This window comes from Canis lupus, chromosome 32 (assembly GCF_048164855.1).
Source record: "Canis lupus baileyi chromosome 32, mCanLup2.hap1, whole genome shotgun sequence".
NCBI lineage: Eukaryota > Metazoa > Chordata > Mammalia > Carnivora > Canidae > Canis > Canis lupus.
Genome location: NC_132869.1, coordinates 3,585,640 through 3,604,087, shown reverse-complemented (window position 1 = coordinate 3,604,087; position 18,448 = coordinate 3,585,640). Strand labels below are relative to the sequence as shown.

At 37.4% G+C, this 18,448-nt stretch overlaps 1 protein-coding gene across 1 annotated transcript; it reads right to left on the bottom strand.

Moving 5' to 3' along the window:
• Positions 1 to 15,906: 15,906 nt before the first annotated feature.
• Positions 15,907 to 17,859, bottom strand: LOC140622705 (olfactory receptor 4F15-like). Its single transcript, XM_072808374.1, is given in 3 exon segments — positions 15,907 to 16,238; positions 17,029 to 17,365; positions 17,368 to 17,859. Coding segments are annotated over 3 exon segments (966 nt in total). The 3' UTR covers positions 15,907 to 16,101.
• Positions 17,860 to 18,448: the final 589 nt, after the last annotated feature.

The following is an 18,448-nucleotide window of genomic DNA, read 5'->3' as shown; positions in this document are numbered from 1 at the left end:
TGGTTTGGTTGGCACTGCTACCTCAAGAAGAAAATATAAATTAGACTAATTATGTTAATAAATTAGGAAAGAGGTCAAAATTATGAAAGCCTGTCTCTATTAGAACTGACCTGATATGTTCATGGCCCCTCAAATGTGATTACCCGGAAAAATTGGTGGCTGGCATGTGGAGCTGCTCTCTACCCCCAGGTTGTCTCTGCATTTGATACCCTCTGCTTCCATCCAGGGGAAGCCATGATTATTCATGAGCTATGACATGGTCAACATGAGCCAAACCATTTGATTTGGGTTCAAAACTAATATGATTTGACCCACTCACATAGAATAATCACTGCTGTAATCCCTTCCAAGCCCATAAGCTTTTATCTAGAAGACAGGCCCTTCTCTTCCAACCCAGTCCCCACTTCTGGGAATGTATTCATCTTTTTTTTTTTTAAAGATTTTATTTATTTATTCAAGAAAAACACAGAGTGGAGAGAGAGAGAGAGGCAGAGGGAGAAACAGGCTCCATGCAGGGAGCCTGACATGGGACTCGGGTCTTCAGGATCACGCCATGGGCGGAAGGCGGGCTAAATTGCTGAGCCACCCGGGCTGCCCAGTATTCATCTTTAATATTACTTAAATGTTTACAATGTCTGCAAAATCTTGCTTTATTATTACTAGCATATCCACCAATTTTTCTCTGCATTTAATACTGCTCTGCTTCCTCCCAGGGTAGACACTATGATGTTTTTCATGAAATATAAGATTGGTCAACTAGAGTAACAAGAATTCAATGCCAAATTCTTTGATTTTTGGTTCAAGACTAATGTAGCCTGGATGTAATCACAAAAAAACAAAATAAAACAAAACAAAAAAACAAACAACAAAAAAACACCTCCACCATTTCTAAACTATTTCATTCACTTCCAAGACTACAAGCCTTATTCTGACAGACACTTCCTCCTAACTCCCCACCTCTGGAACATATTTATCTTCAAGGCTTATTAAATTTTAACTCTATCTATGAGGTCTTGCTTTATATCACTAGCATTTATTTACAGTTCTAACTCACAAAAGACTGTGAACTCCTTGAAGGCAGCGATTATGACATATTCATATTTGGATTCCCTGAAGTAATGAAGTGGTCCATACAGAGGTGCAGGCCCATTAACTGTCTGTAACGAGTTTGCATCATTCTAGGCACAGAAATTGAGAGTGCTTAGAAACTTATCTAGTGATTTTACAACACAGAAAACCCAGATGTATGATTTTTGTATTTACTAGAGTATCCATCCATGAAGGATGGAGGGTGAGGAGATGCTCTCACCATTTGAGAAGCACTGTCCTAGAATACTGAACACATGATCTGAGAAGCCTTAACCATGAAGGGTGCAGTGGAAAATATTTTGTCCAAGTCTCTATATAAGAACTTATCATGTTACCTTGTAATTTTAGTTTCATTTATTGAAGCAACATAGCATAGTGGAAAGAATATAGATTTGGGATCCACAAAACCAAGAGTTATACTCTGGTTCAGCAACTAAGTTAATATTGGGCAAGATACTTAAATTCTTGAACCTCAGTTTATCTATGAAATTGCAATTAATAAGACTATTCTGAGTAAGTTGTAGAGATAAAGTTTGTCATCATGTATTCAAAGTGTAAATATTTAGCAAATGTTGATTTCACTTCCCTTTATTTCATTTGTCCTTAATAGTGCTCAACACATGAAATAAATGAATGAATAAGAAAATAAAATGGCACTGGCCAGCACACAGTATCAGAATTTTATATCTGAAAGATATTTAAACAATACATTATGATTAACTCCTTCCACGTAATAGATATAATATTCATAATCTTTTAGTGATCAAAATAAATACCATCCTATGTATGGGATTTCACTCAAAAATCACCAAATTTCAGGGGATCCCTGGGTGGCTCAGCAGTTTAGTGCCTGCCTTCAGCCCAGGGCATGATCCTGGAGACCCGGAATGGAGTCCCATATTGAGCTCCTTGCATGGAGCCTGCTTCTCCCTCTGCCTGTGTCTCTGCCTCTCTCTCTCTCTCTCCCCCTCTCAATCTCTGTCTCTCATGAATAAATGGGTAAAATCTTAAAAACAATTCATATAAAAAAAATCACCATTTTTTGGGTGGCTCAATGGTTGAATGGCTGCCTTTGGCTCAGGGCGTGATCCTGGAGTTTTGGGGTTGAGTCCCAGATCAGGCTCCCCAGAGGGAGCCTGCATCTCCCTCTGCCTGTCTCTGCCTCTCTCTATGAATAAATAAATAAAGTATTTTTAAAAATCACCATATTTCTTTTAATAGTACTTACGACAAATGTAATTCATTGACTTTTTTGTTTGTTTGTTCTCCTTCCTGGTGGTACTGCAACCACCACAGAGGGAAGAACTACATCTATCTTGTTGTCCAGTATATCCTAAAACTTAGAACCACAACAGTTACAGAGTAGGGATATATAAGTATTTCAGCAAATAAATATTTGCTGAAAGAGGATATATTTAAAAATAATTTTTTTAAAAAGAGGATATATTTGGATGATTAAAAAAATATGTCCATTTATATAATTAAAGAAGATGGGTAAAGAGGCAGCATATCCTTTCTTTTTAAGGCAGCATATTCTTAAGCAACAGAGAAGATAGACAATAAAGGATTGTAAAAGTGTAGAAGAGTTAGGAAAAAAATAAACAAGATTAAAATGGAAATCTAAAAAAAATAAAATAAAATAAAATGGAAATCTAAAAATGATGAAGAAATTAGGAAAATATATGTTTAATAATGAGGAAAAGAAGGATAAAGCTTGCTTAAATTAAGTAAAAGGTAGTTTATGAGGTTATGATTTGCATTACTTTCTGGACCCACTATTGACAAATTCTGTGATCACAAATATAGTATTATATCTCCAGATGTCTTTAAGGTGCCAAGGCTATTGGGAAAGTGTCTCAGAAAGTCTTCATCAACATGCACATAGAGCCATGGATTTATTTGCCATTTGGCTCTCCAATCTCCATCAACTAGGGAAGAACTGAGAATTTTAGGGAAAGTGAGTTTAAAACAGAACAAGATATGAAAGTGGAACGAGATGTACTAAAAGGATAAAAATACATCCATTCAAAAACCAGGGAATACAGAAACTTGAAAAGTTTGGGTCCTCACAATTTTAAAGTGACTTGAGACAGGGTCATATCCAAATCCCAGTCCAGAATGAAAGTCAGAGATGGAGATACAAAGAGGTGTTTATTCACCTGAAAGTCATCAAATACCCATAGAGAAAAGCTCCTGAATGATGATATTCTAACTCATCTTCTCTTATATATTGGCTGTGCTTTGAAATAATGCTTCTTAAACACATTAATTATACCCATAATTTTGTAACTAATTAAATATCTATAATAAAAAAGACAAGGTCTAACTCTTTGTCTTCTGTTGTGATTAATCCTTTTTCTTGATCCAAATGGAAAAGATTAATCCTCCAAACAGATCCCTAGACATTTAATTCTGTATAGATGTAAAGGAAATACTGGAAACTGAAGTTTTAAATGATAGTTATCAAGGTGAAAGGGATCTACAGACAGCTGTTAGGTTTGAAAAGGGTACTAATCTAAATCTAAATTTTCTGAATATAAAAATATTGTGAGTTTAACATATCCCTCAGCACACACTTTCTACATTTTTTAAATTTATTTTTTATTGGTGTTCAATTTACTAACATACAGAATAACCCCCAGTGCCTGTCACCCATTCACTCCCACCCCCCACCCTCCTCCCCTTCCACCACCCCTAGTTCGTTTCCCAGAGTTAGCAGTCTTTACGTTCTGTCTCCCTTTCTGATATTTCCCACACATTTCTTCTCCCTTCCCTTATATTCCCTTTCACTATTATTTATATTCCCCAAATGAATGAGAACATATAATGTTTGTCCTTCTCTGATTGACTTACTTCACTCAGCATAATACCCTCCAGTTCCATCCACGTTGAAGCAAATGGTGGGTATTTGTCATTTCTAATAGCTGAGTAATATTCCATTGTATACATAAACCACATCTTCTTTATCCATTCGTCTTTCGTTGGACACCGAGGCTCCTTCCACAGTTTGGCTATCGAGGCCATTGCTGCTATAAACATCGGGGTGCAGGTGTCCGGGCGTTTCACTGCATCTGTATCTTTGGGGTAAATCCCCAACAGTGCAATTGCTGGGTCGTAGGGCAGGTCTATTTTTAACTCTTTGAGGAACCTCCACACAGTTTTCCAGAGCTGCACCAGTTCACATTCCCACCAACAGTGTAAGAGGGTTCCCTTTTCTCCGCATCCTCTCCAACATTTGTTGTTTCCTGCCTTGTTAATTTGCCCCATTCTCACCGGTGTGAGGTGGTATCTCATTGTGGTTTTGGTTTGTATTTCCCTGATGGCAAGTGATGCAGAGCATTTTCTCATGTGCATGTTGGCCATGTCTATGTCTTCCTCTGTGAGATTTCTCTTCATGTCTTTTGCCCATTTCATGATTGGATTGTTTGTTTCTTTGGTGTTGAGTTTAATAAGTTCTTTATAGATCTTGGAAATTAGCCCTTTATCTCATACCTCATTTGCAAATATCTTCTCCCATTCTGTAGGTTGTCTTTTAGTTTTGTTGACTGTATCCTTTGCTGTGCAAAAGCTTCTTATCTTGATGAAGTCCCAATAGTTCATTTTTGCTTTTGTTTCTTTTGCCTTCGTGGATGTATCTTGCAAGAAGTTACTGTGGCTGAGTTCAAAAAGGGTGTTGCCTGTGTTCTTCTCTAGGATTTTGATGGAATCTTGTCTCACATTTAGTTCACATTTAGATCTCACATTTAGATCTTTCATCCATTTTGAGTTTATCTTTGTGTATGGTGAAAGAGAGTAGACACTTTCTACATTTTTATCTTTCAATTTGTCACAAAACCTCCTATATACTCAAGTAAAATCTGCCTCCTCTCCTTTTACTTTTTATCACTCTGGGAAAGATAAATGTTGAAAAGAACTTTTCAAATAACCACTTCTGTACACATATGGAACAAATTAAGTCACCTCTGAGATTTCTGTTTGTAAGATTCAACAAACTCAGTATTTTGTTATTTTTCTGTTGTGCCCAAGATTGCGAATCTGAGAAACCACCAAGGAGCTGACACCGATGCAAGCACACGAGGGTTTATTAGCAAGCTCGAGCTTGGGTCCAAGTATACCCGACACAGCGGAGCAGGAACTTGGATCCCGAGATGGGTTACAGCTTGGTTTTTATGGGCTGGTCTAGGGGTAAGGTGGGGGTTTTCAGTAAGGGTGGGGGTGTGAGAATCTCCAGTAAAGAGGTCTCACAAGCTCTTGCTTCCTTATTGCGATAAGGGCGTGCTTTGTGTGTGTGTGTGTGTGTGTGTTTTGTTTTTTTTTTTTTTCCTGTAGCCAGGGTAAGGTAGAGTTCAGAACCTGGTCACAGTGGCCTGGTCGCAGTGGCCTGAGATGGCTACCGAAGCTACAATGGCTGTACTTGTGCCAATGTTAAACTTGAAATGCTCTAATTCTCTTGGATTCCACATTTCCTCTTAAAATCTTTTTCTCACTCCTTTCCATTCAAAACAAAATTCTCATTCAGAAGCCTTATTTAAACCTCTCTTCTTTCTACTTACAACATAGAAACATATAAAACACTCTCATTCCAAAGGGATGAGACCTAATTAAGGGACCAGAAAAATTAGTGTAATCTCCTAATAGCTTTATAGGATTTTTTAAATCTTCAAATTGTATTTTAAGACGATGTTACATTGGAAATTATTTATTCAGCTTTGAAGTTTTGGGTCTCCATGTCTTCTATTTTTATTGAAATTCTGGGAAATCCTTTTCCATCTTATAAACTTGACACGTTCCTAATAAATTTGCTTCCCTTTTCAGAGATGATCATTTTATTCCCATCTCTTTTGAAAAGCAAGTGGGGAGACAAATATAATTACCCTAGTTTTTTGTATCTTTCTGTGTCATCAATCTTTCTCATGTGTTGATCAATTTTCATATAATCAGCATAGGAACAGACTGATTAATTGCAACCAATGCTGAATACAAAATATTACAAAACCATTTGACTGTTTCTAAGGTCTTTCACATTACCCAAGGTACAGTGTGATTCTAGCTAAAAGTCAAGGTCAGTTAACCTTTTCCAAAATGTCAATCAACTTTCCCACAATTATTCTATACTATTCAATTCCTTATCCTGGACACTATTTACTTTGTTTTAGGATAACACTTAAGCACTTGGCAATATGACTCATATTCATAGCAATTCCAACAACAAAATCACATCTAAGATTAAAGCCACTTTTTGCATTGCTATGTTTATTTCCATCCTTCTATTTTACCTGTATAAAAGGAATAGCATCTTCTGGAAGTTTGACATTTTCCTGTGTTTTCTAACACAAAGTGCCATATAAAATCCTGCCATTAGAAGAAATGAAGCTAATTACAGCTTCAGAAGACAGTAACCAAGTGATACTGCAAAAACATGATAGTTTAGAAGGAGCTCCTAGATCAAGGGACTTTACCCCTAGAGAACTATTTGGTTTGACCAGATCAACCAATGATTTAAAACTTGTAATAAGATACTAGAGAGGAAGGAGGAAATAAAAGTGGAATATTTTTCTTTAATATCTTTATGCTATTTTGTTGAAAATTTTATAAATATAGGCAATTACTCTTAGAATTAATCTCTGGAAATAGATAAATATTAACTCAAAAAATTAACTATGATTATCTTGACCATCTCCAAAAAAAGCCACAGTGCTTAATTTTTTAGTGTAATTTAAGTAGTAGAAAAATGCACATGCAATATTTTTTTAAGAATTTTTAAAAATATTTTATTTATTTATTTATTTATTTATTTGAGAGAGAGAGAGAGAGCATCAGCAAGGGGAAGAGGCAGAGGGAAAGGGAAAAGCAGACTCTCCACTGAGTAGGAAGCCAATGTGGGGCTCAACCCTGGGACCTGAGATCAAAACCTGAGCCAAAGGCTCAGGTTAACTGAGCCACCCAGGTGCCCACACACAACTTCATTTTTATGCAATCATTATATTGAGTAATTACAGATTTATACAAAGATTTAACTATACAGTTATTCATTCCAGTGAATAGAGTTTAAAAGTAAGTAAAACAATTGAAACATATATCAACTGATGATTAATTAAAGAAATTATGATATATCCATACAATCTAATTCTCTGAAGGCATTGAAAAGCAAGTTCAAGCTTTATATAAAGACAACTTTATATAAAGACAACTTTATATAAAGACAACACTGTTGAATGAAGCTGTAGGTAGCAAAAGAGCATGTATAGTATGTTGCTGTGCATGTAAATAGACCTACATATCTGAACAAATAGACAATAAACTTTTTTTGATAAATACTTCAGAACAGTAGATTGTTAGATGAGAAGCTAAGGAATTTAGCTTCCAATTCTCTTTGGAAACATTCTTCCCTGGGGCACTATGACTTCTGAACCTATCAAATCAAAGTTCACATGAGTAAAAAGCAAAAATTCTCCCAGTATGTTATTTGGTTTTATTGATAGACTGACTTTTTCAACCTTGGATGCATATATTCCAGCTTTAAAATAGATAGCAATATACATATATTGGCCACTGGTTTAAGATATGAACTGCATCAGATAGTGTCCTAAAATTGCAAGATGTTCACCTCTCAGGTGATACAAAAGCTGAGCCTTCTGTATGCCACTACACTACTCTATCAAGTCAGTTGTTTCTGGGGTTTGGAGCACAAGTAAGTCCAGTGAATGCAATGGGTATAAACTCATGGTCATACTTCACTTCCTATAAAAATATGCTCAAATACAATATTATATATTAAACTATAACCACAGATAAGGCAAGGAAGATATTCTATGAATCAATAAATGGTATTTCTGGCAGCACCACCGTGGGTAAGAAAGGCAAAGAAGTACTCAGAATTAACAAATAGATGATAGATCATTTATATTATGTAAACATATATTATGACATATATTACAAATATATTCATAGTTTCATTTCTTTACAATGTACATTATATGTTTACATAAATATAATTTATAAGTATTTTATATAATATATATTTTATATATTTATATAAATTTATATAATTTATAAGTATTTTAATATTTATATCTATATATAAAGTATGTAAGATATATTTATATAAGTAATATTTTCCCTATGAAGTGAGATTAGAGAAAGACATAGATAGAAAAGAGGTAAATATCCCTATGAAGATAAGCATCTCCTCGTTCCATAGAAGAAGGATTTAACTTAAATCAATGTGCCACAAGCGTGAATAATCTCAGTCCTCTCAGAGTAAAGTAAGATATGGTACCAGACAGGGAGCTGACCATTTATGTTTATATTGGCAGCTTGGGCACCAGCAACAAGGGTCAGCAAACCAGCCTTAGTGATGGAAAATTCATGTAGCTGATTTTATGCAGAGACATCAACTCTGCTGCTGTGGCAATTTTCAATGCTAATTAAGCAGTTCTAGGACAGCTGGGGAAAAGGCTGACTGACAACCACAGGGGCAGGTCATCTTATTCATGTACAATGAATATCCTTGGTTGGGCTCTTATATGGGCATGTATACTGTCATTCTGCATTTTTCTGAGAAGTCCAGCTACCTACCTCTCCCTAGAACTCCATGCCAACAACTGTATAAGCTCATTCTTTCTTAGTCCCTGAAGAAACCAATTAGGCCTCCCACAAATTAGTAAGATTGGTACCACAACTATTCTTTCCTTCCAAGAGAAGCATACGATTAAATGTATCCCCCAAAGTTCTTTGCAGTAGAATGATTTTCCTCCACCACCATCCTTCAGGGCAATCTCTGAGTAGTTTAATGCAATGGCCATTTACTTACAGCTGATGCCAACATAATATGTATAACTATTCATAAGTCAGGTTGTGTTTTCTCCTCCATCATTAATTGGTTATAGAGAATATGCAAAGAAAAATGTGGTGTAAGAGTAGGAGATCCTGGGATCTAAGCCTTCTGCTCATATAGACTACTTTTGCCTTGCAGATTGCCAACAGAGCCTTTTCTTGCTCCAGACCCACTTCAAAACTGGCGGCCTTAGGGGCATCTGGGTGGCCCAGTCAGTTGAGTGTCCAACTCTTGGTTTCATCTCATGCTGTGATCTCAGAGTCTTGAAATAGAGCCCCTGAATGGCCTCCACACTGGGCAGGGAGTCTGCTTGGGATTCTCTCCCTTTCCCTGTCACTCTCCCTCTCCCTTTGTCTCTCACCCTACTTACACACTCTCTCTCTTTCTCTCTCAAATAAATAAATAAATATTTTTCTTAGAATCTGACAGGCTTATAACTTACCCAGTAAATTATTATTGCCTCCAAAATCAAGGCAATTCACCAAGGATTGGACCTCTTTCTCTGGTGGGTATGAGAAAGTGAAGAAACTCTAGGAAAGGGACGCCTGGGTGGCTCCGCAATTTAGCATCTGCCTTCGGCTCAGGGCATAATCCTGGAGTCCTGGGATCGAGTCCCACATCGGGCTCCCCACATGGAGCCTGCTTCTCCCTCTGCCTGTGTCTCTGCCTTTCTCTCTCTCTCTCTCTCTCTCTCTCTCTCTCTGTCTCTCATGAATAAATAAAATCCTAAAAAAAAAAGAAATTCTAGTAAAGAAATTCCAGTATACTCCAAACCAATTGGAGATGTCATTGATGTTGAATATCTCTAAAATTTTGGTGCATTTTTCTCATCATATGACAAACGTGTCATATTAAAGCATCTAGAATACTTACTACTCCTAGTTCACAACATCTGATTAGCATGATGTCATTAAGAGTAACGGACAAACATAATATTCCATGTGATGCCAAAACCATCAGGTACCTTCTATGACATTCATCTGAGAAGGATCAGGAAAATTGTGTCAAAATTTAGAACCCCAGGAGAACAGATTTCTGAGATGAAAATCAACACAGAAGAAGCTTGTTAGAGAGTGCTATTAGGATCAATTAATATCAATTAGTTCATTTGAAAGTAAGGAATTAAGCAGGAGGTGGCAGAGGCAGAAGTTGGATGACAGTTCTAACAAGGCCTCAGCCAAACTTGCAGGAGTTCTGCACCTGGAATGAGATTCCAGAACTGTCTCCAGTGGACTGTTAACCAATCATTGGATGAAACTAACACAGAAAGTGAGTATGGACTTGGATATGTCAGCTCTAGTTAGTCAAAGGCATTCCCAAAAGAGCAAATTGATGGGAGATGTCAGATAATAACTCTCCAACAATGGGGAACAAATATTTCTGTCCTGAATAAATCTTTCTGTCCTAAGAGTTAGGGGAATAAATCTTTCAGTCCTGAAGGAGGGAATCTGGGTGGCAGAGCATAATACATGTGACGTCCACCCCTAGGTCACTTGCATCTCCTTGATTTATTTGAGTTCTTGGAGTAGCTCCTTCAGGACTTTACTGAACCTCTTATCCTGTGGGCATCCTATAAAGGGAAAGTTAATGGGATGAAATATAACACCTTTTCCTGAAGTGAGCAGGGAGACCACAGCTTATACTCATATCCTTCCACTGCATAGTCTAGATCTCTTGGTTGGCAACTCTGCTGGCCCAGGAGGATCACCTTATTAGCCTGATGCATAGGCACTCCAACAGCCACAGTGGCTGTTGTGTTTGCCCACTTACTGGCAAAACTGGTTAAGAGAGTTTTTAAAGTCACCATGTAGATCAACTGGTGCCAAATTGTATCCTTCCTACTATCATGTGTAACAGCAGATTTACTTCTTCCTAAAAATCAATTACCCCTGCCAGGGTGGTTATTCCTCTTCTTCAGGTGCAAAATTCACATGCAAAAACTCTGAACTTCCTGAGCAATAGCCTCAGACCAAAATTTAATGGAACATTTTTGTTGTCTCTCTGGTGGAAATGTTTCCTCTTGTTATAGAAACCAGGACCTGTAAACCCATAGACCCAAGAGTTCCAAGAATGATAAGCTCAAATTTCCTAGTTGTATTTTAGATCCTGGACCCATGTATGCTGCCTAACAGGGACACAGCCCTAAATATTAATTATCTGTTGTGTATGTACATACATGTATATATCTCAAACTAACAAGTCCAAGCTGGTGCTTCAGCTGCACTTGTAGCTAGCCTTTTCACTCTCTGTTAGACCAGCAGATTCTGGTTGGTATAGTGTGATAGGACCAATAGATCTAATGTTCATGTGCCAACATCTTCTTTTCTTTAACATGGATCCAGAGATGTTTTCTTTAACGTGGATGTGATAGTTTGTATTACCATGTTACTGTATTTCAATTACACTATAATCCTTGGGGGAAATGTTCACAATAGTCCAGAACTATAAAAAAAATAGTGTTCTGATTATTCAATTGATGCTTGCTATAAACTTTATATCTTTTCTTTTTTCACTACCAATTTTTCTAATTCTACAGGGTATGCCAGGTAAGATGGTCTGAGTACAAAGGTTATTTGTGTCAAATCTGGAAATGCTACAAAAAATCTTTTCCAGATCTGCGACCATGCTTGAAGCTGAGAGCCTTTCACATCTTTTAGTACATGAGTTTGAGTGCTATTCCTGTTATAGAATAGGTTTCCTCCAGAAACAGGGGAAATCTACTAGACATTGTGCTTCCTTATTAGTGATAGAAGATACAAGGTGCAGTAATTTTCCTTTACTTTGAGAGAATATCCTGACATGCCCCAGACCATTGAACTCCTATAGGGTTTTTTTATAAACCTGATTCAGGTTAATTGACAAACAAAATTGTATATATTTAAAGTTTACAATGCCATGACCTGATATATACATATACTGTGTAATGATTGCCAAGATCGGGATCCCTGGGTGGCGCAGCGGTTTGGAGCCTGCCTTTGACCCAGGTCGCGATCCTGAAGACCCGGGATCGAATCCCACATCAGGCTCCCGGTGCATGGAGCCTGCTTCTCCCTCTGCCTGTGTCTCTGCCTCTCTCTCTCTCTGTGACTATCATAAATAAATAAAAATTTAAAAAAATATTAAAAAAAAATGATTGCCAAGATCAAGAAAATAACCTCATATGGTAAATTCTTGGGGGGGTGTGTCCCTATGTCTGTGTCTGTCTGTCTGTTTGTGATAAAAAACACTTTATATTTATGTCTAGCAATTTTTAGGTACACAATACCATATTATTAACTAAGTTTTCCACACTGATCTGCTGAACTTATCTTTCTATAAATGAAAGTTTATATTCTTTGACCTGTATCTCTATATCTCCCCATTTCTGCCTCTCCTGAAGCCCTAGCAACCACCATTCTATTATCTATATCTATAAAATCAACTTTTTTTATATTACTCCACATCTAAGTGATACTGTACTTTATTTGTCTTTCTCTACCTGACTTACGTCAGTATAATGGCTTCCAAGTTCATCATGTTATCACAAATGGTAGGATTTGCCTTTTATAGCTGAATATGCCACTTCATATATATACCACAGTTTCTTATTCACTCGGCCATTGAAACACATTTACATTGTTTTTGTATCTTGGCTACTATGAATAATGCTGCAGTGAAGATGAGTGTGCAGATACCTCTTCAAGATCCTGATTTCATTTCCTTTCAATATATACCCAGAAGTAGAATTGCTAGATCATATGGTAGTTCTGTATTCAATTTTTTTGAGGAATCATATTGTTTGTTGTAAACTTTCATAATGTCTATGGTTAATTAGCAGATGAACCAATTTGCATTTCAACCAACAGTACACAAGGGTTCCCTTTTCTCCACATCCATGCTAGCCATTTTTTCTTGTGTTTCTTAGAATAGCCATCCTGACAGGTGTGAGGTGATATCACATTGTGGTTCTGATTTGCAATTCCCTCATGACTAGTGATGGCAAGCAACTTTTCATGTGTCTGTTGTCCATCTGTATGTCTTTTTTGGGGAAATGTCTATTTGGTCTTTTATCCATTTTTATTTTTTTTAATTTTTATTTATTTATGATAGTCACACACACAGAGAGAGAGAGAGAGAGAGAGAGAGGCAGAGACATAGGCAGAGGGAGAAGCAGGCTCCATGCACCAGGAGCCCGATATGGGATTCGATCCCGGGTCTCCAGGATCGCGCCCTGGGCCAAAGGCAGGCGCTAAACTGCTGTGCCACCCAGGGATCCCTTTTATCCATTTTTAATTAGATTAATTTGTTTTTGCTATGACTTATATGACTTTTTTATTGTTTTGTATAATAACCCTTTATCAGATATAGGATTTTCAAGCATTTTCTCCCATTCTGTAAATTGCCTTTTCAATTTAGTGATTCTTTTTCTCTTGTGTAGAAGCTCTTTAGATTGATACTTTCTCAATTGTTAATTTTAGCTTTTGTTGCCTGTGCATTTGGTGTCTTACCCAAGAAACCATTCCCAAGACCAATGTCAAGGACCAATATATTGCCCCATGTTTTCTCCTACAGTTGTCTTTGATCCATATCTTGAAATCCTAAAATTTTCATATGTCAATCTCCTCATTCTTTATGCAATTTATTCACTCCCTTGACAACTCATATGTATGACCTAAGCATGAATGTACTTAGCATTTCTTCCTTATCTGAGTTGATGGCATGGTGTCATGAATATTATAGACAATCCTAAATACATACAAACTAGCATACAAATGCATACAAACATGATCCAGATCTCTTCAGACTATCTTATAAAAGGGTAGAACTATAGATATGGATATTCATTCCATATAAATTCTGTTTCCAACTCTACTTTCTGACAGATTGAAAAGCAGATTTACCAGATCAGTGACCACATATCATATGCCCAAGGCTGTGTTAATCTGCTCTGGCAACAATACCACCTTTTTCCAGCAACTGCAATTAAGGCTACTACTTGATTGAATTTACAATAGTCCATTGTCATTTTCAAAGATATGTCTGACTTTTGTAGAAGCCACAGTGGTGAATTAAATGAACAGAAGATGGAGATCACCATTCCTATATTTTTTGGATATCGTATTGCCATCACTATCCCTACAGAGTATAATGTACTTTCTAAAATACTGAGTGTGTGGATGTGACAGTCTCTATGCCTTCCCCTCTACCATAACTGAATAACCCACAGTGCAAGGAAACAGTGTGGGAGTTGTACCAGCTACCAAGTATATCCATTCAGATTATACATTCAGGAAATAGTGTAATGATCATGGGGTGCGAGGGGTGTCATTTGGTGGCCCCACTATGCAACAGATCTAGACTGGGCTTCTGTATATAGTTAATTCCCTCCTGCCTCCATTCAAATAAAGGGCCACAATGACCCTTTAGGGATTTGAGTATACATTTCAACTCAGACTCTGTGTCCAACAGTTCTCAAAATGTTGTGACTAGCTTTTATTCCTAGTGTATGATTATGCAAGTAAATGGTCAAGAGTACCTTTGGGCAAAGTACTGAGAGAATAATTGTCATGTATACTCACTGAGCTATTGCACAGCCCTTCCTCCTGGCATTTTTGTTAAAGCAGTCTTGGTGATGCCATACCCCCAGACCCTCCCACAAGGACACAGGGGTTATCTAAGTAAGTTACACATTATAGATCCATTCAAAGATGTTCTTGAGCCTTTAAACTCCTTCATCTACAGTATATCATGGGAAATCTGGCGTTTCAACTCCTTTTTCTAAGTATTAGTGCCCTGGACAATGCCTAGTTGGTTTTACATACATAATAAACACTTGTAAATTTACTAACCTCATATATACTGGGTTTTGGCGGTGATGAGATCACCAAAGGAAGCCCACAATAGAGATTGATTTCAAGTAAAGAACTTATTCGGTATTTTTTTTTTTACCAGGGATGCATTAGAGTGCAGGAGTTAAGATTACAGATCCTGCAAGAAAACTGCAAGATTCTGTGCCCAGTCATATTACTTAATACAACTTGAGAATATTTAACATCTTCACACATCAGAGCCCTTCTCTGTAAAATGGGGATGGTGAGAGTATGCACTCCATAAGATTCAAGGTAAAGCCCTGAAAACAATACCTAGATTGTAAAAAGTACCATATAAGTCACCTCACTTATTACCTCTGCTAGAATACAAATGATGACAAACAATCGTAACTTCGTTGCCTCATGAAGGAAACTTCAGTTAATGCATTCCTTTCTGTTCTTTAGTAATTTTGTTAAATAACAAGCTGTGGAATATCTGGAGGGATGGATTAAAATTCAGCTTTGGTAGGACTTAAACAAGGAAGTGTATGGTCATGGTAAAAACTAATACAAGATTTAGAAATGATAATGAAGTAGTCAATGCTAATGACAATTTACCAGGAAAAAAAAAGGAATACACATAAGTGATGTAAACCTCTTATGTAAGATAGACCTATAAGAAAAAGCTGAAAGAGTAGCATATGTTCAGCAATTCAAATGCAAAACTGATTTGAAGGTGAATGAACATTAACCAGGGACAAGGTTTCTGCTACCTGGCTCTCTGATAAATCTGTTGTACCCCTGGACTAACTGCATCACCCCTCATTTCCTGGGTGATAGCTAGTGCAACAGAAGGAATTAGAGGCAATGATGTAGGTGATCCAATCTAGCTTTAAAATATATAATTGTAACATAGGATTAACAATTTCCTACACTGCCAGATAGGGGAGACTGATAAGGATGCAAAGAATGCAGAAAATGGAGAAAAAAAAAGCAAACAGACTAGCAACAAAGAGAATTGAAATCAAAACATAAATCCAACCAGATGGAAAATAATATAAATGCACAATTTGTCTATCAAATAATCTGTCCAATACAAGAAAAACATAAAACTTATTATTTACTCAACTATATGATGGCATTCTCCTAACCATGTAGGTTACAAAGCATATATTATTCACTTTTTAACACTTTGGTGTACAGAGTACCGGAGAATAATATCACTTCTAAACTAACACTGAAAAAGATACTGTACTTTCATAGATAGTAGGTTTGTAGGCATATAACATGTCCTAAGTGATGAGGATTTTTCTGAAACTGCATAATGTCTTTCCTACAACCAACATGAGGCAGAATCTGTGATTTCATGTCTTCATAGCCATCCGTTCACGAAATCTTCCTGTAACACACGAGACGACCACACAGTCTCCTCATTGCCACTCTCATCTCTTTGTTCCTGAACGTGTAGATGACTGGATTCAGAAAAGGAGTGATAACTGCATCAAAAATAGCAAGATATTCATGTCTTTTGCCCATTTCATGATTGGATTGTTTGTTTCTTTGGTGTTGAGTTTAATAAGTTCTTTATAGATCTTGGAAACTAGCCCTTTATCTGATATGTCATTTGCAAATATCTTCTCCCATTCTGTAGGTTGTCTTTGAGTTTTGTTGACTGTTGGTGGGAATGTGAACTGGTGCAGCCACTCTGGAAAACTGTGTGGAGGTTCCTCAAAGAGTTAAAAATAGACCTGCCCTACGACCCAGCAATTGCACTGTTGGGGATTTACCCCAAAGATACAGATGCAATGAAAAGCCGGGACACCTGCACCCCGATGTTTATAGCAGCAATGGCCACGATAGCCAAACTGTGGAAGGAGCCTCGGTGTCCAACGAAAGATGAATGGATAAAGAAGATGTGGTTTATGTATACAATGGAATATTACTCAGCCATTAGAAACGACAAATACCCACCATTTGCTTCAACGTGGATGGAACTGGAGGGTATTATGCTGAGTGAAGTAAGTCAGTCGGAGAAGGACAAACATTATATGTTCTCATTCGTTTGGGGAATATAAATAATAGTGAAAGGGAATATAAGGGAAGGGAGAAGAAATGTGTGGGAAATATCAGAAAGGGAGACAGAACGTAAAGACTGCTAACTCTGGGAAACGAACTAGGGGTGGTGGAAGGGGAGGAGGGCGGGGGGTGGGAGTGAATGGGTGACGGGCACTGGAGGTTATTCTGTATGTTAGTAAATTGAACACCAATAAAAAATAAATTAAAAAAAATAAATAAAAATAGCAAGATATTTATCCATGTGTGATGTGGGAGAAGGCCATGTGTAGAAAAACATCAGCGGCCCAAAGAACAAAACCACCACAGTGATGTGAGTAGACAGAGTGGACACAGCCTTAGATGAGCCACCAGAGGAATGTTTCCAAACAGTAAACAGAATTAAGACATATGAAATGACCAAGAGGATAAAGGAGCCCACAGAAATGAGCCCAATATTGATAGTGACCATGAACTCTAATTCTTGGGTGTCTGTACAGGCAAGTCTGAGGAGCCAGAGAAGGTCACAATAAAAACTATCCAATACATTAGGGCCACAAAAAGGCACACCACAAAACTAATTAAACCAATGAGTGGAAGGACCAAAAAAAAAAAAAATAACAATGAGTGGATGAGGCCAATGACCCAAGAAGTAACTAAAAGGTATAGACACATCTTTGGACTCATGATGGTCAAGTAGTGCAGAGGCTTACAAATGGCCACATATCTGTCAAAGGCCGTGGCAATGAGCAGCACCATCTCAGTGTCCGCAAAAGCATGGCTAAAGAAGATCTGCATAATACATCCACAAAAAGAGATGGCTTTGTGTTTTTTAAAAATATCACAGATCATTTTAGGGGCTGTGATTGAGCAAAACAACATATCAATGACTGAGAGATTAGCCAGGAGGAAATACATAGGTGAATGCAGATGAGCATCCAAGGTTACAGTGAGCACAATGACAAGGTTTCCCATCATGCTTGCCAAGTAGAACAAAAAGGAGAAAACAAAAAGGAGAAGCTGGATCTCCCATGAATTAGTGAGTCCCAGGAACACAAACTCTGATACTATCAACTGGTTCATTCCATCCATTGCCTCAGACACTGGGATCAGTTTTCACGTCACCTGAAGGAAGGAAAAAAATGAAAACCAATTGTCTGGCAGGTACTGATGTTCACAAAAGGAAGCCTCTAGCCCATGAAAACACTTATCATATTAAAATAACTCCCACAGCCAAATAATCTTCATCACAAGTGCCTTGGACTTCTACTTAGAGGAGGCAGCTGGTTCCCAATGCCAGTATGGATTTTAAACTGCTACAACTAAATGAATCCCATCTCTGGACCTGTTTCCCTTCTGCTTTCTTTTACTATCACATGGCTATTTCTTATTTCCTCCTGCCCTGCATTCCACTTCAGTAACATGCAAGGTCAACCTCAAGTACTTCGGACTCTGATTTCTTATAAATGGATAGGATTTCAGCCACTCATCTGAGCTACCTAGTAATTCCTCATTCACAGCAGACAGCTTTCAAAGTATGTTCTGTTATTCCTAGTGCTTGATTAGACTTTAAAGGTTTTCCTTATTTCAGCTTTCAAAATTTCTCATCCTATTCTCTAATGTCCCAATTTTCAACATCCCAGTCCAAATGCTCCGTCCCTTGTGAAATCCTCTGTATCTG